Genomic DNA, 17,962 nt, shown 5'->3' with positions numbered 1-17,962 from the left:
ACAAACACACGCACACACACACAGCAATAGCCGAGTGCTAAGCAAGGGCGCTAGCAAAAGGTGTGCACAGACCGCAGACCTATTTGCTGAGGGGCCGGAAAGAGACAAATAGGCAGCGACAACTAAATACACACACACACACATATATATATACAGGCGGCTGCTGGAGTGGTCGGGGCACACACACACACATACGCAGGTAGAGGGCGACTGAGCAGCCTGGCATTTTCCCCACTTAACACTTCATTGAAAAACCACTCAAAAAGCCACTTTTGCAACGAGTGCGAAACCCTAAGGGGGCATGTGGCAAACACACACATACACACACACACACACACATACACACAGCAGGTGTAGGAGTAAGTAAACTGTTTTGTCTGTCCAGTTTGTTTGCCATTCGTCTGCGCCGTTTGTCTCCGCTCCAGCATTGGCAACAGCTCGTGAAATCCTTGTTGCGGCCAGCCTCCAACTTTGACTCTGACTTTGACTCTGACTCTGACTTTGACTCCGAGTTTGGCAAAGGCATTCACCTGGCTAATTATGCTGCAACTAATGAAAATTTAATGCATCTAGAACGGCTGCTGTCAAAGGCATGCTCCACTCCTGCGCCCCTGCGCTACTGCGCTCCTGCGCTCCTGCGCTGCTCCGTGTGTATTCAGCGTTTGCCCAAAAGGATTCCAGAGTTTGGTTACATCGTCCTGGCCATCCGCTGTTTACCTTTGACTGCATTTATAACACAAATTGTTGACATTTTCGCGTCAAAACGAGTTGCTCGTATTTTTATATGTTCAGGCATTTTTTTTTTTTCTCTCTCTTGTTTTTCCTTTCTGCGGTTCGTTTGAGTTTTTGCCGCTGGGTCGAGTTTGTCAGCTCTCCACACACACACACACACACACACATACACAGTTTCAGCTCTCAGCTGCAGACTCTAATTTTTTATTATTTTTTTTTTTTTACCACTGACCAACGCACTTTGTGCGGGCATTTTGTTCACATTGTCACAAAATTCGTTAATAAAATAAAAGTTAAAGAAATTGCGTTGTTTTTAGTATTTTTACACATGGCGTTGACGTTGGCGTCGAGCTGGCCAAGCACTGCTGGAATCTATCGCACAACTGCCTGCCATTACAGCAATGTGTGTGTGAGAGACTGTATGTGTGTGTGTGTGTGTGTGTGTGTGTATATGGGGGTGTGTGTTCGGTGCATGCTCCGTGTTATTGTGTTGGCCACCCAAGTTGTCATGACGATGAGGTAGCCACTGAGCCTAGTGGCTGGCCAATCACACACACACTAGCACATCTAAGCCACAGCCCAGTCACACACACACGCAGACACACACGCACACACACACATGCAGTAACTCATGCGTTTCAGCTCTTTGGCATTTTGCTAGCCCTTTGCGTGCCTGACAGCACACATCAACGTTGTCGAGAATGAAGCCAACTTTGTTCGGTAGCTTAATTGGGTTAAACATTGTGATTTTTATTGGTTTTCGTTGGGCGTAATCATGAGGCCAGCATGTGTACTATGTGTAGTGGATGTGTGTGTGTGGGCGAGTGCTCGCATTTTGCAATTTGCATTGCTTGAATGCAATGGAAAATCGCAAGCTGTCAGCTTCACGGAGTGCTTAAAATGCCAAAAGAAAAAGTCTTAACAGCTGACACTGGAACTAAGCGTTTAAATTTCAATTAAACCAAAAGCCAGTCACACCCACACACACACACACGTACATAGACGGGCCAACATTTGTAGCCGTTACAGCTCATAAATTCCTTGACTTGTGTCAGGATGTGTTAGCTGGGCCGACAAATTTGCTCCCACAGAATGCCGAAAAGTTTCTAGCTGCGGCATGTCAAGAGCAACAGCAGCTCGAGCAACAGCAGCAACAGCAGCAACAACAACTAAAGCAACAACAATTCTAGTAAGCCTGGCTAAGGCGTCCAGTCGGTTAAGTGCACCAGAAATAAACTGCACACTTTGTGGGCCGCTGGGGCAACTTTGGCAGCAGCTGCACTGCCGCACGAATCGAAACAGCAGCGAGCCAAAATTTAGTTGAGCGTGGCAGGAGGAGGAGGGCTGTGCAGCAAGCAGCGGGCAGCGGGCAGCGAGCAGCAAGCTGAAAGCAGCTCGCAGTTCTTTTAATTAAAATGGCTTTTTGAGGAGTGACTGCCGTCAAAGCTGAGGAGTCATCTGTGTGTGTGTGTGTGTGTGCGTGTGTATGCCATGTTGGCTGCTTTCTGTTGTATGTGGAATGTGGAATGTGGCATACGCCCACATACCCGCCCACCCTTAGCCCCATCGGCTGGAGGGACCATGCCGCATATGCGTGCCATGGCTTATGCATTTATGCGACTGAGCCTGGCAGTTGTTTGAAGTAGGCACTCGTACTTGTTGCAGTTGTTGCTGCTGCTGCTGCTGCTGCTGGTCTACTGGCTGCAACATGTTGTGGCCACAGCTATCCAGTTGCTCCATTTACAGGCCACAAGCCACCCGCATCGCCAAAGCCCTGGCTATGGGGCACTGCATACGCATGGAGCAAAGGTAAATTCTTGGTGTGTTGCGTTTGTTTGTTTGTTTGCTCTCCCCGCTCATGCCCTAACCCCTGCCCGGGCCACTCAGGCAGTGTGGCCCGTCAACTTGTCAGACGTTGACTCATAAGCAGCGTGATGACAGTCCGCCAGGAGGGGAGGGGGTGGGGGAGGTGGTGCGTATAGGTGCTTAAGAGCAACCTGACAGGCACATGCCTCTCCACTTTGTTGACTCCAGGGGAACTTGGTAAGCTGCCTGTCTCTGACACTCTCCATCTCTCCCTCACAGAGATGAGTAGCTCTCTCACTCTCACTCTCTCCCCCGCTCTATCCCTTCCTGGCGAACTCCTTTTTGGCAAGCATCAGATCGTTTGATATGCCCCATAAATGTTTCAATTAGTTGCTAATTTGACAGCAATTCCAGCTCCAATGTTAATTCGATGCAAAGTTTGTGGCCTGCGAGCCGCAGCAGCTTATTGCATATTATTATTATTTCATGCACATCTGACAGCCGGCTTCACATCTACATCAGAGCCTGATTAAGCAACTTGGGCTGTAATTGGGACAACCGCAGCCATTATAAAGCTCATTAGCTGAACAATTTCTGTCAGCTGTTGCCGAAATATTAATACGATGCCATTCCATCTTGCATCGTGCATCGTGCATCTTGCAGCTCGCTTCGCTCGGCTGCTGTCAGCCGCTAAGATGATTCAATTTAATTGAAACAGCTCAGCGGCCAAAATGCAGCGCAGAGAATCGCAGAGTGCAGCTTAAAGATTAATTATCCGAACTCTCTCTCTCTCTCTCACACACACACACACACACGGATACTCGCGCATATAATTAATTATATTTTCCGCACACCCACACGTACACATTTGCATGGGTTTGTATCCCTCTACATACATTGATAAGGTGCTGATTGCAATTCCCAAGTCAATTGCATGCCGAGTGTTGATTTCACTTAATTGCTGCAACCGTTTAATGGCCCAATCGAACTGGCTGACCTAAGCGGCCATCGGGAGTCGCCCCTTTTGCATTTTATACCCCGTTGCAGTTTTGCCACCGCCCCTGTCATTGGCTGACTGCATAATTAATTAGCGCTGTCGCCCGAGGCAACCGCCAAACGCGCAGCTACTGCAGATTAATATTAATTTGATTAAATTTCCCGTAGAGCTGCGCCACCAAAGACAGCCACAGACGATGGCTCCAGGGTGGAGGCGGCTTTGTCTCATTAACTTTAAGGTGCACTGCCAAATTGGGTGCCTGAAAGCGTTTCGAAATATTCACATACATACACACACACACACACACAGAAAGAGAGAGAGGGAACCACTTGACTAAAGCTTCCACTCAATGTGTACCAAGTTTATAGTGCGTAACGCCATCAGAAATAGTTAAGAGCATTGAAAGGCTTTTAGCTAAAACGCGTGGCTGGCTATTGCGCTAAAGTGTCAGCAATACCAAAATTACACACACACACACACACCTATGTGCTGCATTTATGCATGATAATAAGATTGCTTTAGATTTTATGCGGCCCATCTACGCTTACCGAAACGACTTTAATTGCATTAACGCTCACACATACACCGACGCTCTATGTACACAGACACACGCGGCAAACTTCCGGCAATGCTGATGGGCAAATTTGCAAATACTATTGCCTACTTATGGGGGCAGCAGCAACGGAAGCAAAATATTAAATTGTTTACCGTTTGCCTTTTATTGTGCTCAGAGCCGAGCAGAAGGAAGGCAATGAAAAATTGCAGCATCCAGCATAAGTATGCCGCATAAGTATATGTAAGTAAAAGTTTTGTGCGCAATAAATTTTATTAGCATAAAATTCGTAAAGCGCTTTCCGAAGTCTTTCGGCCGCTGGCCAGTTATGTGGGTACTACATACTTTATCAAACAAGCTGCAAAAGTTTAAGGCCAGCTCGCCAGATACCTACTGCTCTATAGAATATTTGTTGCCTTATAGCTGAAGGTGTTATTATTACCATTTTTATTTATTTATTATTATTATTATGTTTTTTTTTTTTTTTTTATAAAACGGTAGAATTCAGTGCCTCTCATAATTTATACAAAATACCCTAACCAAAAAAAAATTCAAAGTACATGAATTTTGTAATCGAGTGAAATATAATTCATTAATAAACAGCTGTGTCTTTTTATGATAGAGATATTTGCTTTTACTTATAAGTGATTTACTGCTACTCTTCCTACTATTGTATAAGAAATAACTCAAAAATAAATCTAGTTTCTTAAATTTTCAATAAAAAACACACATCTATCTTCTGTCTACTTATATTTCTGCCTTCTCTATAGACCTTGTTTCCTACAAATGCATTTTCAAAACTCGGATTTAAATTTGGTTTCCTTAAATTAGTTTGGTCAAAATGTTGTTGACCTAAGTCACTATTAGAAATCGTTGCCCATATATTTAAACAAATTGATATTTAAAATTAAAATTAAATTAAAATATATATAAACGTTCATAGCATGTATGAAAGTGTATATCATTTACCCCATAGTTTAAATGGAAATGGACCAATAGAAACAATTCACAAAATAAAAATAAACTATTCACATAAAAATAAAAAATACATAGAAATATATAATCTCTTAATAAAGTTCATTTACGTACGTACTTATATTGTATAATATTTATTATAAAAGAAAACAAAAAAGTCCCTTTGGTCTTGACCTTGGGCACAAGAAGAAACTTACCTATGTATATGCCTGTTGGCTTGTTACTCTGAAGAATTAAAGAGTTATGTCCTGAAAAAAAAAAAAAAAAAAAAAAAAAACAAACAAACAAACAAAAAATATTAATATTTTCAAGAAAGAAAATCCATAAACAGTTAACTAATAAACTCAGATTAATGTCATAGAAATATCTAACGCTTCCATTAGGCCTTACAGCAATACCTTTGGAAATTCACAAATAATTCTTAATTTGAATTTATCACCTCTGTTATTCTAATGCAAAGCCAATTCATCATATGGTGGCCTGTTCTCTCGCATTACAAAATTCATTTTGCCACCGATTCTGCAGCATTATTCAAGCACTCGCAATCCAATTAAATATGAACGAATTAAATATGCAAAATGTACTTGATGATTTATTACCTCCAGAAACGTTTCTATATGTGGGTCAGAGTCTTGTGACCATCTATCATAATGCTCTATACGTAAAATAAATTTCGAAGGCGAGCTGATGAAACCACTTGGAGAGTCACAGCAGAGTTGATCAACTCTATTCTATTCTCTACTTTAAGAGCTGCATCATTCAATGGTCGAACTTACACGCAGTTAAGCCTCTGCTTCGAGCTGGCTCAGTTGTGTTGTCACAGCGGGCTCTAATTGTGGCCGAGTTGCCTCAAGTGTTGCATACAATTAATTGTTGCAACGGCAAATTGATGCCGATGCCGATGATGATGCTGTCCACTGGAAATCTAGTTACCTGTAGCGCAGCTGGACGGAGCTGATTACCTGAATTGAGCTGAGCTGGCAATTGTTTGCCCACGGCTGAATGACTGCAACCACACACACACACGCACACACACACAGAAGCACTGCGCTCAGGGGCTTTGAGGCATCACGACGTCGCGTTGCCTGCCAACTTCAAATCCAAACTGACCACAAAACATTTTCAGCTTGAACTTTATGCCGCTGAAGGCGATGGCGATAGCCGTCTGACGCCGGCAGCGACGTCAACTTCAAAATAATAACAATAAAAAATCAAAGGCAGTAAAAACCAAAAAAAAAAAAAGAAAACGCGAATCCAAACCAGTCGAAAGCCAATGCAAATAGGTGTGCCTGCCTGCTTGAGTGTGTGTGTGTGAGATTCTTAGCCCAAGGGCTTGGCATCGTTGCAAAGGAACTTATGGCCGAGTTGTTACTGGTTGCTCATAGTGTTACTGTTGCTGTTGTTGTTGTTGTTGCTGTGCTAATTTGTATTTGCGGCACTCGCATATCAGGGGGCAGCTGATATTGCCATTGTAGCAGCTGTGCGGCTGTTACGGCTCGGTCCGGTCAGCGCGAAAAATGAAGTTGACCTGCTTTCAGTCGAGCCTAAAACTGGAGCACTCACACACACACACACACACACACACACACACACACATAGAGCAGCAACACTTCCGAGCAAATTTACATAGGCTCGGCCGAAGAAATTATGCATGCGGCTGTTGATATTGAAATGCCGAACAGGTTAAACTCCGTGCCGCCCACTCGATAGTGAAATGGAAGTGGAGCCCGTGGCACACACAGTTTCACTTTCGTCTACAAGCGCCAGTTGGCAGACCATAAACACGTAAGGCACGAAGAGCAAACAAAATAAATACACTAAAGCGGAATGGGGCTGGGATGAGGGCGCGACGTCAAAGCCAGCGTCAACGTCAACGTCAACGTCAGCGCCATTCGACGGCGACAAGAACAACAATAGCATGCAAATCGGGCATCGTAAGACTTACAGTTGTGTTTGTATGCAGAGTGCAGCTGTTGGGTGTTGGCGCTGCTGACGTCGACGTCGGCGTCACAGGAAGTTGTTACGGCAAAGAGGGCGCTGCTCATGGGTGGCAACCTTTGTGGGTCAGAGCGTCGTTAAAAAACGTCTTGGCATAACTGTGCCAACGTGCGGCATTTGCCAAAGTCAAACGCATTGGCCCAAGCAGCAACAATGTTGCCGCCGCCCTCATTCTGACCACGAATAAATCAGCGAGCGTCGCGGCTAACGACGAGAACTTGGCACAAATCCATTAACACTCACATTTCAGTTGTCGCATGCCAGCCACAAATAATTGAAGTCTATTTGGCTAAACTTGGCCAACATGCAACTAAGCCAAGCCCAAGACAACAACAGCTGAGTGAAGCGAAGCAGCCTCAGCTCAGCTCGTTCGTCATGTTAACAAAACGAACTTTTAATAAATTCATTACGCTGGTAATTTACGACACTCAGACATACACACACACGCCCACACACACACACACCAACATACACAGACATTCAACGAGCTGCACACTGCATTGGCTTAATGCAATGCCTGACATTACGTATACGCCCCATACATTTATGGACAATCAAGTTTATGGCCATCGAAGCAAGCTTTTATGTGTGGATCCGGAGAACGGCTCTGTTTATCGTCACTTTGCACTTCTCCTTGACATTTCCAAGATATTTTTAAATCGAACTTGTGTGTGCGCTGTGCATTGTGGCTGGGCAACGCCTATGGCTGGAGGCGTGCTGCAAGTCCTTGTTTTATTGATCTGAGTCGAGTGCATAAAGAACAAAAAAAAAAAAAAAAACAAAAATGTGAGAGCAAACAAATGCTAATACTTTCTTCTCATTTTATTCTACTTGAAATATTCATACGCCGTGTCAACAGCAAGTTTGCTCATAAATTTAATTTTTATTACACATCTAAAAAACATTAAATTCCAATTGAAGCTAGTTATTACGCATTTCATCTGAAAGTTGAAAGTATTTCTATTTTTGGTTTGGATTTATTTACTTTTTTTTCGTCCAAAAGTTTGTTTGCAAAATTATGAAAAGTTTTGTATAACTTTTTTTAAGTCTTGTTTATAACATATATATTTATAGCACACAAGCTAAATATTATGATTTATCAAATCATAACTGAACAAAATTTTATTTGCTTCTGTGGGTTTTTTATTCAAATTGAGACTGTATTTATTTTTAGCGTCAATCATTGATAATGGTGACAGAAAAATCTTAAATAAAGCATGAAGATTTGTAAAAAAAATGGAGAGAAAAAATAAATAAAAATAAAAATAATTCACAGCTAATTAAGTTTAAGCATTTGTTGACTAGAAATCAGTTAAAATATGTATAACTCATTTGCTAATTGAAAGGATAGATGACCTTCGTGATATGACTTCTTGCCTTATTACAGGCCCACAATAAAGGTGACCTTACTGTGAAATGATAATCTTTAGTCCTAATCTTGTACTGGATGTAACATAAAACTCACTCCATAAAAATAATGCGTTTTATAGATACTAATGACTCGTTGGCCTTGGGACCGCCTTATTCAGCCGAAGGCAAAAATCGCGCAGTTGATGGCTATTTAATAAAGCTATTTTAATGAAAGGCTTTTAATTGCCGATTTGCGACAGCCATTAACATAATTTTGGCAATCGTTGCCCAAGGTCAACATTTTGGCCATCTCAAGGGCGGCGTTTGTTGATGTAGCCAAAAGAAAGTCACCTAACTACCCAACTGCCAAAAACTGCCTGATGTTATCATTAAATTAAATAAATTACCGCACGCATCGCAACCAACTGACCCAAATTTAATGTACATTTATTTGTATACGCTCTCCCTATATATACATATACATTTGAATGTACAAAATGGTTGGGTGAACAAACATCGAAATGAAAGCGTGGACAACATCAAACGCAGTGCCCGAAACTGCAAACTGATTACCGCTAATTGTGCCCAAGGAAATTGAAATTAAACAAGCCAGACCCAGAGCCAAATCCGGGTGACCTAAACTACGGCCAGTAAATTTATTTATATACATACATATACTTTTACAATTGTGCCTTTGAAATTAAATGAGGACAATTCCCTTCTCTGACTGTACTAAGACTCATTTGCATCAAAGAAACTTGCTGACAAAATAAATATTTTAAAAAAGCAAGCACAACTGCAGAGAAAACATATTTTTGCATGTAAATGGACATTTGTTGGCCATTCATCACTTTATTTCAATTATTATTAATAATAAGCCGACTTGTACCTTATTTTTTATACAAAATCAAAGTCGAACATAAATAACTAATGAATGAATTAAAGTGAATTAAATGTATATAGTTGATTACTTAATGCAAAAAGTGAAAGAATTAAATATGCATGATTGAAAATTATGTTGAATTTATATGTGGGACAAATGGCAGAGAGAGAGAAAGGGAGAACAGAAAACACATATCGCATAGTTCAAATACATGCTCATGAATACGTATGTATATTTCAATTATACATGTATATTTTAGAGGCCCAAAAATTCGTACTCGAATTAACACCTATATTGAGTTGAGTGGCATCAAGGCCAAATCACGTATGTGACTCAGAGGCTATTGTGCCTATACTATATTGACCGTAAAAGAATTGGGCTCACAGCGCGCTGATCTTGGCGTGAGATTTTTTCACTGCTCGAGCCTCAAACGACTGAGCCGAGCAAATGCGAAGTGTTGATACGAAGATACATGCATGCAACAACTTGAGTGTTTCGACGTCTGTATGTTTCAGCTAAATGTTGTATTCCGATCTGGGTCTTATTTATTCTCATTCTTTTTGCTGAATTCAGTGAGTTATAAGGCCTTGAGTCCATGCGAACTCCATCTCACTCAACATGATTTATGCCCCTCACTCACTCATTCAGTCCCATTTCGAATGGACTCTACTTTGCTATGTTATGAGTGCGGCCATGCAGCCCCCTAATATGTATATGCCGTAACGTTAATATTATTCACTCTTCCCTTTCATAACTATGCACAAACAAGCAACAGCCGATTGCCTTTTCTGACTTGTTCTGTTTAATTCATTATTTTTGGCTGCGTTCTGCTTGATTATAGAAATCATTGCAGCCCTGTGCTCTCACTTAACAACATCCTGGGCCACGATCAGCAACAGCTATACCTGTCTCTATCTCTCCCTCTCCCTCAGTAAAAATAAAATCTGTATGTTTAAAATGTTAACTGACAAGGATAGTACGAGCTGTTAGCATCGCTCTAATATTTCAACAGACAATCACCACTAAATCAACGTCATAATGTCCCACATATAATATTCAAGTTAAGCCAATATAATATTTTTGTTATTTAAATTTAATTTAAAGATTGGCCATGCAAAAGTTTTATCTGCAAAAATTTCCTAGAACTGCTGTTCCTGTCAAAAGTGAAATATTTTGGGCTAGCTATGAAACAGTTTCTTAGACCCTGAGACGCGTTTTTGTGCTGTAGTTGCAAACGATTCATTTACTCCGTATATTCAGATTATCGTTGAGTTATAGTTGCATAGATGAACTAAATAGAAAATTTTGAAATTTATGTAAATGCTTAATCGTTAATTTTTGCACTGCTCAAGCTCAAGCTAAATCCATTTCATATTGCCTACAATACTCGTATCAGAAATCCAATATAAATGAATAGCAATGCAGCAGGCGCTGAGATTAACGTCAGCTTCTGTTTTATTTTGTTCAAAAAATGAATATACATTCACACACTTAGACAGCTGACATTGAAGGAGTTGGATCAAAATGGCTCAGGTAGGCTATGAAATAAATTTAGTTTTATAATATAAGCTAACCAGTCAATTTTTATTTTATACCGATAAAGGGTAACCAAATTTCTGTTCTAAGAAAAATGTTCGGCTTGGGTAAAAAAAAACCCGAAAATTCGTACATAGTGCCTCAGAACTCAAAAATCAATTTAGATAATAAGCCTGCTTTTAAGGAACACATCGCGAATCTCAAGGAAAATAATTACGATCGCACCATCATGAATAAGTGTCCACATTGTGAAAATATGGCCAAGAACTTTTTGTACCTGGAAAGTCTTATACGCAACAATTGCGATAAGAATCCGAAGTGCAGCTTGTGCCAATCGTCCCTCAAGTATCTACAGTATGTGAATCGAAACATAATGCAAGTCTTTGGAAACTTCGACTCGATTGTGCAGGCTGCACGCGTATTTTCCACACAGGTGCCACCATCGCCAAAATACTCAGTCAGGAAGCCCCCGCCCAAGGAAGAGAAGTCCGGTCGCTCTGAGGGCGGCGCCCATCTAAGTGCACAGAAATCTACAAAATCTCTGAAGCCAATCAAATCGCAAAAGTCCAAGAAATCGATCAAATCATCGAAGTCGGGCAAGGCACTGCCAAAGTCAAAGACCAAGACTTCTGCGGGTGCAAAAAGTCACACGAGCCACGGCAAGATGGTTCTCAAGAGTAAATTCAAGTCGAAACCGGCCAAATCACCGAAGCTGAGCAAACAACTCAACAAGGTGGTCCGCAGCGCCAGCCAGTACCAAAATCTGCGCGTCATGCGCTCCAAGGTGCCCACCAAGACGCTCAAAGCGAAGAAGCAGCGCGGCACAACGGCGCCCACCAGCATCAACTGGAGCCTACTTAAACGCAATATGCCCAAACACACCAAGTCATTCGGTGTATAATAAATTGCAGATAACGAGTTTACCTATTTAATGGCCTGACCGACATCATGAACTCTTGAGCTGTATCAAAATTATCCGTTTGAAATTTGTGATGAGCAAATATTTTCATAAAAATAAATATACAACATTTCTACTGTATGATGCAGAACGCTTTTATGCAAAATAACATCGTTTTAAAGTGTTTCAGTATTGTCACTTTGAATAAACTGCCGCTCACTAAATTTACATAATTGGCCTTTGTGTTCTCACTCTAAAATTGGCTAAGCGAAGGTTTTATCATTTCATAATTTGCTCTGCTCGTTTGCATAAAATTGAGGCACGACAGCAACGGTTTTCCACACACCATGAGGCATATAATACTATGATAAAATTCTTCGATCGAATTGCAAAGCATAGATCGATTAAATACAGGGCATGGCACGTATTCATTTTATTGCCAGTATGATTGGCAATTATCTGGCCTAGTTGACGGCAAACTCAGTTGCCTTTGCGATACTTTTCAAGTGATTTTTGGTAGCAACTCGATAGGCGAAGTCATTGAATAATACGAGTGAGTAAACCCATTTCTTCTCATTAAAGACATGCATTCAAGGCCTCTCTGTGGAACTTAGTTTGATTTTCGAATATAAGCCTATCAGTCCTTTCGACAGCGCAAACTCTTTAATGTAAGCTCATCTTTGATGTTGAATCTTTTGAAAATTACTTACAAATTATTTTGCATCAATTCATGGTCCACTTTACAATTCTCTGGTTTTATTTTCCATAGTAACAGTAAACTTGCCTCACGATTTGTTAGCCCAATCCAATTTTATTTCACAGTTGCGAATATTTGTATACCCTAAATACAATACATATATAAATCAACCAAAAATATAACAAATTATTTATGAATGCTGTGTGTTATATAGGTTAGGCGGAATATGGCGTGGGCGATCATATAAATTTATGTATTCAGGACAACGATGCATAATGATCTGTCTCTGGGTCCTGAAGACTCAGACTACGCTGATGATGAACCAAATTTAACTTAAAGTCCAACCACTGCCTTTTATGCGTTTTATACACTATGTATACAAGTCTGCTCTTTACATACTCAAATCGAAATACGTCAGCATTTGAATATTTTCTATCTAATATAGAAAAACCAAACTGAATTTACATTCACTCATGCATTCATTGTAAGCAAAATAAACACAGAAAATATTTAAAAAGTGATTTTTATAGGTACAGTATATCCATATATATACATCGACTGGTCATTTAGGATATCTATGAGTCAGGCATTTCAGCGCTCTATGCATGTTCTAGGCAAAGCAAAATGGTTGTCGGTTATTAAATGATATTTTTGTATTTTTACCTCTTGGCCAAACAAGTGAGTTTGATTTTGAAGTTAACGAACAGCCAAATATTTTGTCAGTTTAAACTCGAGTGGGGGGCAAACGTCCACAGGGACCGGAGAGCGGCGACCGGAGACAGGAGGCCGGAGACCGGCTCCGATGGCGGCAGGCAGCAAGCAAAAAACGGACAGACGATATAACTATACCAACTGACTTTCGGGATGCCATCGTAAGTTTGACAATTTTACGCTATGCACCCACAAATATGCCGTATCCGCAGCTGTGGCCTCCAGTGGATGGCCCTTCATTTGTTTATCCAGCCACCGGTCATTCATATGTATGTTGTGTGTGTGTGTGTGTGGGTGTGTGTGTTCGTATGTTCGTATGTGTGTTTGTGCATTTTGCCCGTTTCCAAACTCGCCTCACTGGGCATTTGGCTAAAACTTATTAGACACAAGTGTATTTAGCGCATATGGGCCAGGCAATGGGTAAATATCTGCGGGTCAGCCGCTCTGCTGGGAAGCAAGCTTATAGGTAAACACATTCATATACAACGTTCGGATGGCCACACTAATTTTTCTGCACATGTCAACATGGGAGCTCGCAAATAGCGCAACAGGAAAACTAACTTTTCTATTGCATAAAAGCATGTGCAATTCACAGAAAACTACTTTCAGGAATAAAAAAAATAAATAAATAAAAAACTATCTAATTATTAAATAAAAATATTTAAAAAAAAAAAGTATGTAAAACATGCTAGACATTTTTTTTTTTTTAAATTTATGAGCTTATAATTCAGTTAATACCGTTTTCATTATTTCACAATTATCTGCAATTCAACTAATAACAAGATGAAATGTTATTATTTAAAAATAAATTAGTTTTACATGAATTATTATTTGTTATTTATTTGATTTATTTATTTAGATTTTTTTATTTTTTTTATTTTTTCTTAAATTTATATGTATATTTTATTTTTTACTTTTTATAGTTTTATTTATTTAATGTTTTAATATGGAATGAATTTAATCTAACTTTCTATGTATATCAATCAAGCAAATGTTTGGTGAGCTTTTTTTTTTTATTACTTTATTCCACCTAAGTTTATTTATTACTTTATATATAGTAAATAGATCCCAAGTCTATTATCTACATAGCTACAACAGTTCCTTAAATAAAAATTTAATTTGGTGAAATTATTATTACATATTACATACATGTATTTTTCTTTTTGATTTATTTATTTTTTTTTTTAAATTTATTTTACTTATTTATTTTTTTTTTTTAAATCAAAATTATTATTTTTTTTTATTAAATTTATATAATTTAATTTATACATTTAAGTCCACTTACATTTTGCCAATTTATTCAAACAACTATTATCAAGTTAAATATTTCTTTTACAATAAACCGTTTAAAATTTCATTGAAAATCAATTTGAATGTCCATGCCCATTTGAGGCAGTCGTAGAGCATCGAGAGTACGCCTCAACTCTGCTAAATGAGCAAAATAATATTTTGCTGATACTGTGGAACCGACTCCAAACAATGGTGGCAGACCAAAAATTGTGCGACATTGCCGCACAATTCCTTTGTAATTAGATAACGCAACAAAGCAGCAACATGGCAACCACAGCATTTCCGCTGCCGGAACGTTTCAATCGTCTCGCTTGAGCTGCTTGACCAGGCGAACGCGCCGCCAGGCTACGCATAATGCCCCACTCCACCACTCCACCACCCCGCCCCCCTGATGGGCGCACAGCTGATGTGCTACTGCAGTGCACTTTCCGTACATTTTCATTTTCATTTTCATTTTACGTAAAATGTTGAGAGCCTTTTCTGATTATTTTGCAAAATCGCAACGTTTACCGTTGCCATTGGCAGCATAATAAGCCGCCAGCAGGCCGATTGCCGCAGGCACAGAAAATCCGGTTTTCGTTGCTATTTCAATCGCTGCACTTCCCTCATACAATGCCTAATAGAGCTGACTATGGCCGATTTCATTGTATGGTCTGACTTTGGGCCAAAGGAGATCTTGGCTTAAAGCCCTGTAGCCATTCTGAAACCGCTTTACATGGTAGTCTACCCAACATATTCGAAAATGAGCCCTGACCCTTGGACGATTAATGTTATGGTCAATGCTTAGTGGGTGAAAGAGAGAGATAGAGAGGTGGAGAGAGGGGAGAGAGGCAGGCCTGTTGGCACGCAAATTTATCAAAGCCAAGATGTTGTGCAAGCCGAAGCTTAGCGTTTCACAATGCTGCTGCAGCAAGGGCTTAGCTCCATCTGGCCATAATTAGCCGCTCAGCGCTATGTCCGCAATGCAGAGGGCGTGCGCGTGGGCGGGGCGCGGGACGACGACAAACAAATGGCTCACAAGGAGAAGATTTAGTGTGCTCTCATGCAACTAAACTTAATATTTCACGTGCATTTAACCTCCGGGTTTAAATGTCGTAATTTTCTCATTGGCATCCAGTAACAGAGGCAGCAGGAGGAGCAGCAGCAGCAGGAGCAGCAGCAGCAGGAGTAGCACCATCAGAGCCGTCCTGAGGCATTGCACGAGTGTTTTACTGTCTCAAAGTTTGTCTCAATTACGTGCGTGCCAGACTGAGACAACTCGCTCCACTGGCCCCCAACAAAATATTAAGACTGCGATATGGTCGTAGAGCATTTCTCAGGGCACACCAAAGTTTCAGCTCGCCGCAGACGACCCCCCGCCCCCCCTCCTACCCGCCACGCCCCTTCCGTTTGTCATTGGTAACTTTTTAATTAAAAGTTTCATCCGAGTAATGGGATATTTGCACTACGAAATGCGATGTCGACCACGACGATACTGGTGGCGCTGGAGCTATTTGTGGGGGTGTCGCCAGCAACGGTGCTACGCCAGCCACGCTTGTGCTTGTGCCACTTTGCTCTTATTGGTTGCAAGTATCTAATTGCCAAAAGGATTTGCCTTACATAATGTTGCGCTGACCCTCATTCCTATTTTGTGTATTTTCTTCTTCTATGTTTTTTTTTTTTTTTATTGGCCGCCAAAAACTTTGGCCAAACGTTGCCTAATACCAAACTATGTCCCGCTCAACGTGAACCCAGTTAATGAGCGGCCAACATCACGTGCGCAATTAATGAGCAGGCGTTTTAATTAAGGGGTTGCCCCTCACCTCTCTCTCTCACCCTTTGACTCGCTCTTACTCGCTCTATCTCTCTCGCCTGATTTGCTACACTGTTTGAGGTGGTAAATCTCTGGTTTTTGCCCCGCAATGGCAGCTACAGCCACCTAGCAATTAATTTTGTTCGTGCTTACTCTGATTTTAAATTACGAGCCTAAAACACTAGAGCGCAACACAAACAGATGTTACTTACATATTTATATATTTATTTCTTTTTTTTTTAATATTTATTTATTGATTTATTTATTTATTTATTCCTTTAATTTTTTATTTATTTATTTATTTATTTATTTATTGTACACGATACAAGGAGAGTTGGGTGTCTTCATATATCTGCCATAAATCAATGAATATATATAATTATGAAATTGGAATATCTGAGAACTGCTTCTACTTGATTATTGTAGTCTGCATAAAGATCTCTAAATAATTAACTATCCATTTGCGCATCTCCCACTTCTCTTATCGATAACATGCTAAGCAAAAGGTACTAGAGTCTATTCCTATGAACTATTGCACTGCTTAAAGACCTCTATGCATGACTCATCATTATCAAACAGCCCAAAAATATTTTACAATTCATTTGAGCACCTCTCACTTATCTTATCGACCACAAGCTACTCTCTCTAATCCCTCTATATACGTAAAACTTTTGCTGGCTTAGTCTGGAACTGAAGCTATTCACTTTTTTTACTTCCAATCCCGTTCTATTCGCAGAGCAGTCAAATCGAAGTGTAACCACCTCTCAGAGACTAGGCCGTTGCCTAATCACAAGCGGAAGTCCGCTCAGAAATTTGCTTTTATTGTTTGCACTTCTGCCAGACGCCTGTGATATTGTTGTTGTTTTTTTTTTTTTTTTTTTTTTTTTTCTCTCTCTCGCTTGGTATTTTTGGGCATTTAGTTGTTTTTGCACTCCTTTTTTTCAGCGTGGTGCATGCTTGTTAAGTTTGCTGTCAGCATTGCCTTTCGATTTCCTCATCCACTCGAACTAACATCCTTCCGCAAAGCTGTCGTTGTCGGGACCTTCTATGCTCCTGGTCAATCGCCAGCAGTGAATCCCAATGACAAGGCCGCCTGTCCGTTTGTCAATCAGTTGTGAATTGTTTATTGAATGATGTCGTTAGGCTGCATACACAGCATACACCACACAGCACACACAACCACCAAGACAGTTATTCTCCACTAGGATGGGAGCCGCTGACTGGTTTTGTTTCAACATTCGACAGCTGCTGGTTAGCAGCCGCACTAAGAACCGTTCGTTCGGTTGCCAATGTTGTTTACACTGGCAATGGCGACGCTTTTTTTTTTTTCTTTTTTTTTTTTTTGTTTTTTTTTTTTTTTTTTTTTTTTGCTTTTGCTGGGAGGCGTTTTAATGGAAAACTGTGCACTGATCGATTTGTTGACGTTTTCAACGCTTTGTCTTCCTTTTATACCCTTTTTGCGCTGGGCCCTCCAACGCTGTCAATTTGCTGTAGCCAGCCAGTGCAGTATTTATATTGATTAATTTTGAAAATTGTTTCACTTGAAATATAAAGCGCTGCTTACATTTCGCTAGCAATAAAAAGGTAATTTATTTAATGGAAAGCTAATTGAAAATGGCTCTGTGAGTGTATCTTGTATAGGTCATGACTAACTTGTATTTCGTCTTATTGAGTGCTCTGTCGCATTACTAATACGCACTGTGACCGCTTTGAATAGATACTCCCAGGGCTCTCATAATCTTGT

The 17,962-nt window shown here is 40.4% G+C and overlaps 2 protein-coding genes across 4 annotated transcripts in view; one reads left to right on the top strand and one right to left on the bottom strand.

Annotated features, from left to right (window-relative positions):
• The window catches only part of LOC108616287 (uncharacterized), a 41,105-nt gene extending 34,774 nt beyond the window's left edge, over positions 1-6,331 (bottom strand). The window contains exons 1-2 of one of the 3 annotated variants that reach the window (XM_089462866.1): positions 5,840-6,331; positions 5,261-5,311 (exon numbers count right to left, since the gene is read on the bottom strand). The gene's annotated coding sequence lies outside the window, so the exon portion shown is untranslated. Of the gene's footprint in view, positions 1-964; positions 1,198-5,260; positions 5,312-5,839 lie in introns of those variants that run through there. The other 2 variants (XM_089462867.1, XM_089462864.1) reach the window with 2 other exon arrangements.
• A 4,337-nt stretch (positions 6,332-10,668) lies between these two features.
• On the top strand, positions 10,669-11,869 carry LOC108609193 (uncharacterized). The gene is made up of 2 exons (XM_018000927.2): positions 10,669-10,827; positions 10,898-11,869. Exons 1-2 carry the CDS (start codon positions 10,819-10,821, stop codon positions 11,729-11,731), a joined length of 843 nt encoding a protein of 280 aa, XP_017856416.1. The 5' UTR covers positions 10,669-10,818; the 3' UTR covers positions 11,732-11,869.
• The last annotated feature ends 6,093 nt before the right edge of the window (positions 11,870-17,962 follow it).

The sequence above is a fragment of the Drosophila arizonae genome, chromosome 2 (assembly GCF_054131065.1).
Source record: "Drosophila arizonae isolate 15081-1271.41 chromosome 2, UAZ_ARI_1.0, whole genome shotgun sequence".
In the NCBI taxonomy this organism is placed as follows: domain Eukaryota; kingdom Metazoa; phylum Arthropoda; class Insecta; order Diptera; family Drosophilidae; genus Drosophila; species Drosophila arizonae.
This window is presented reverse-complemented; position numbering and strand designations above follow the sequence as displayed.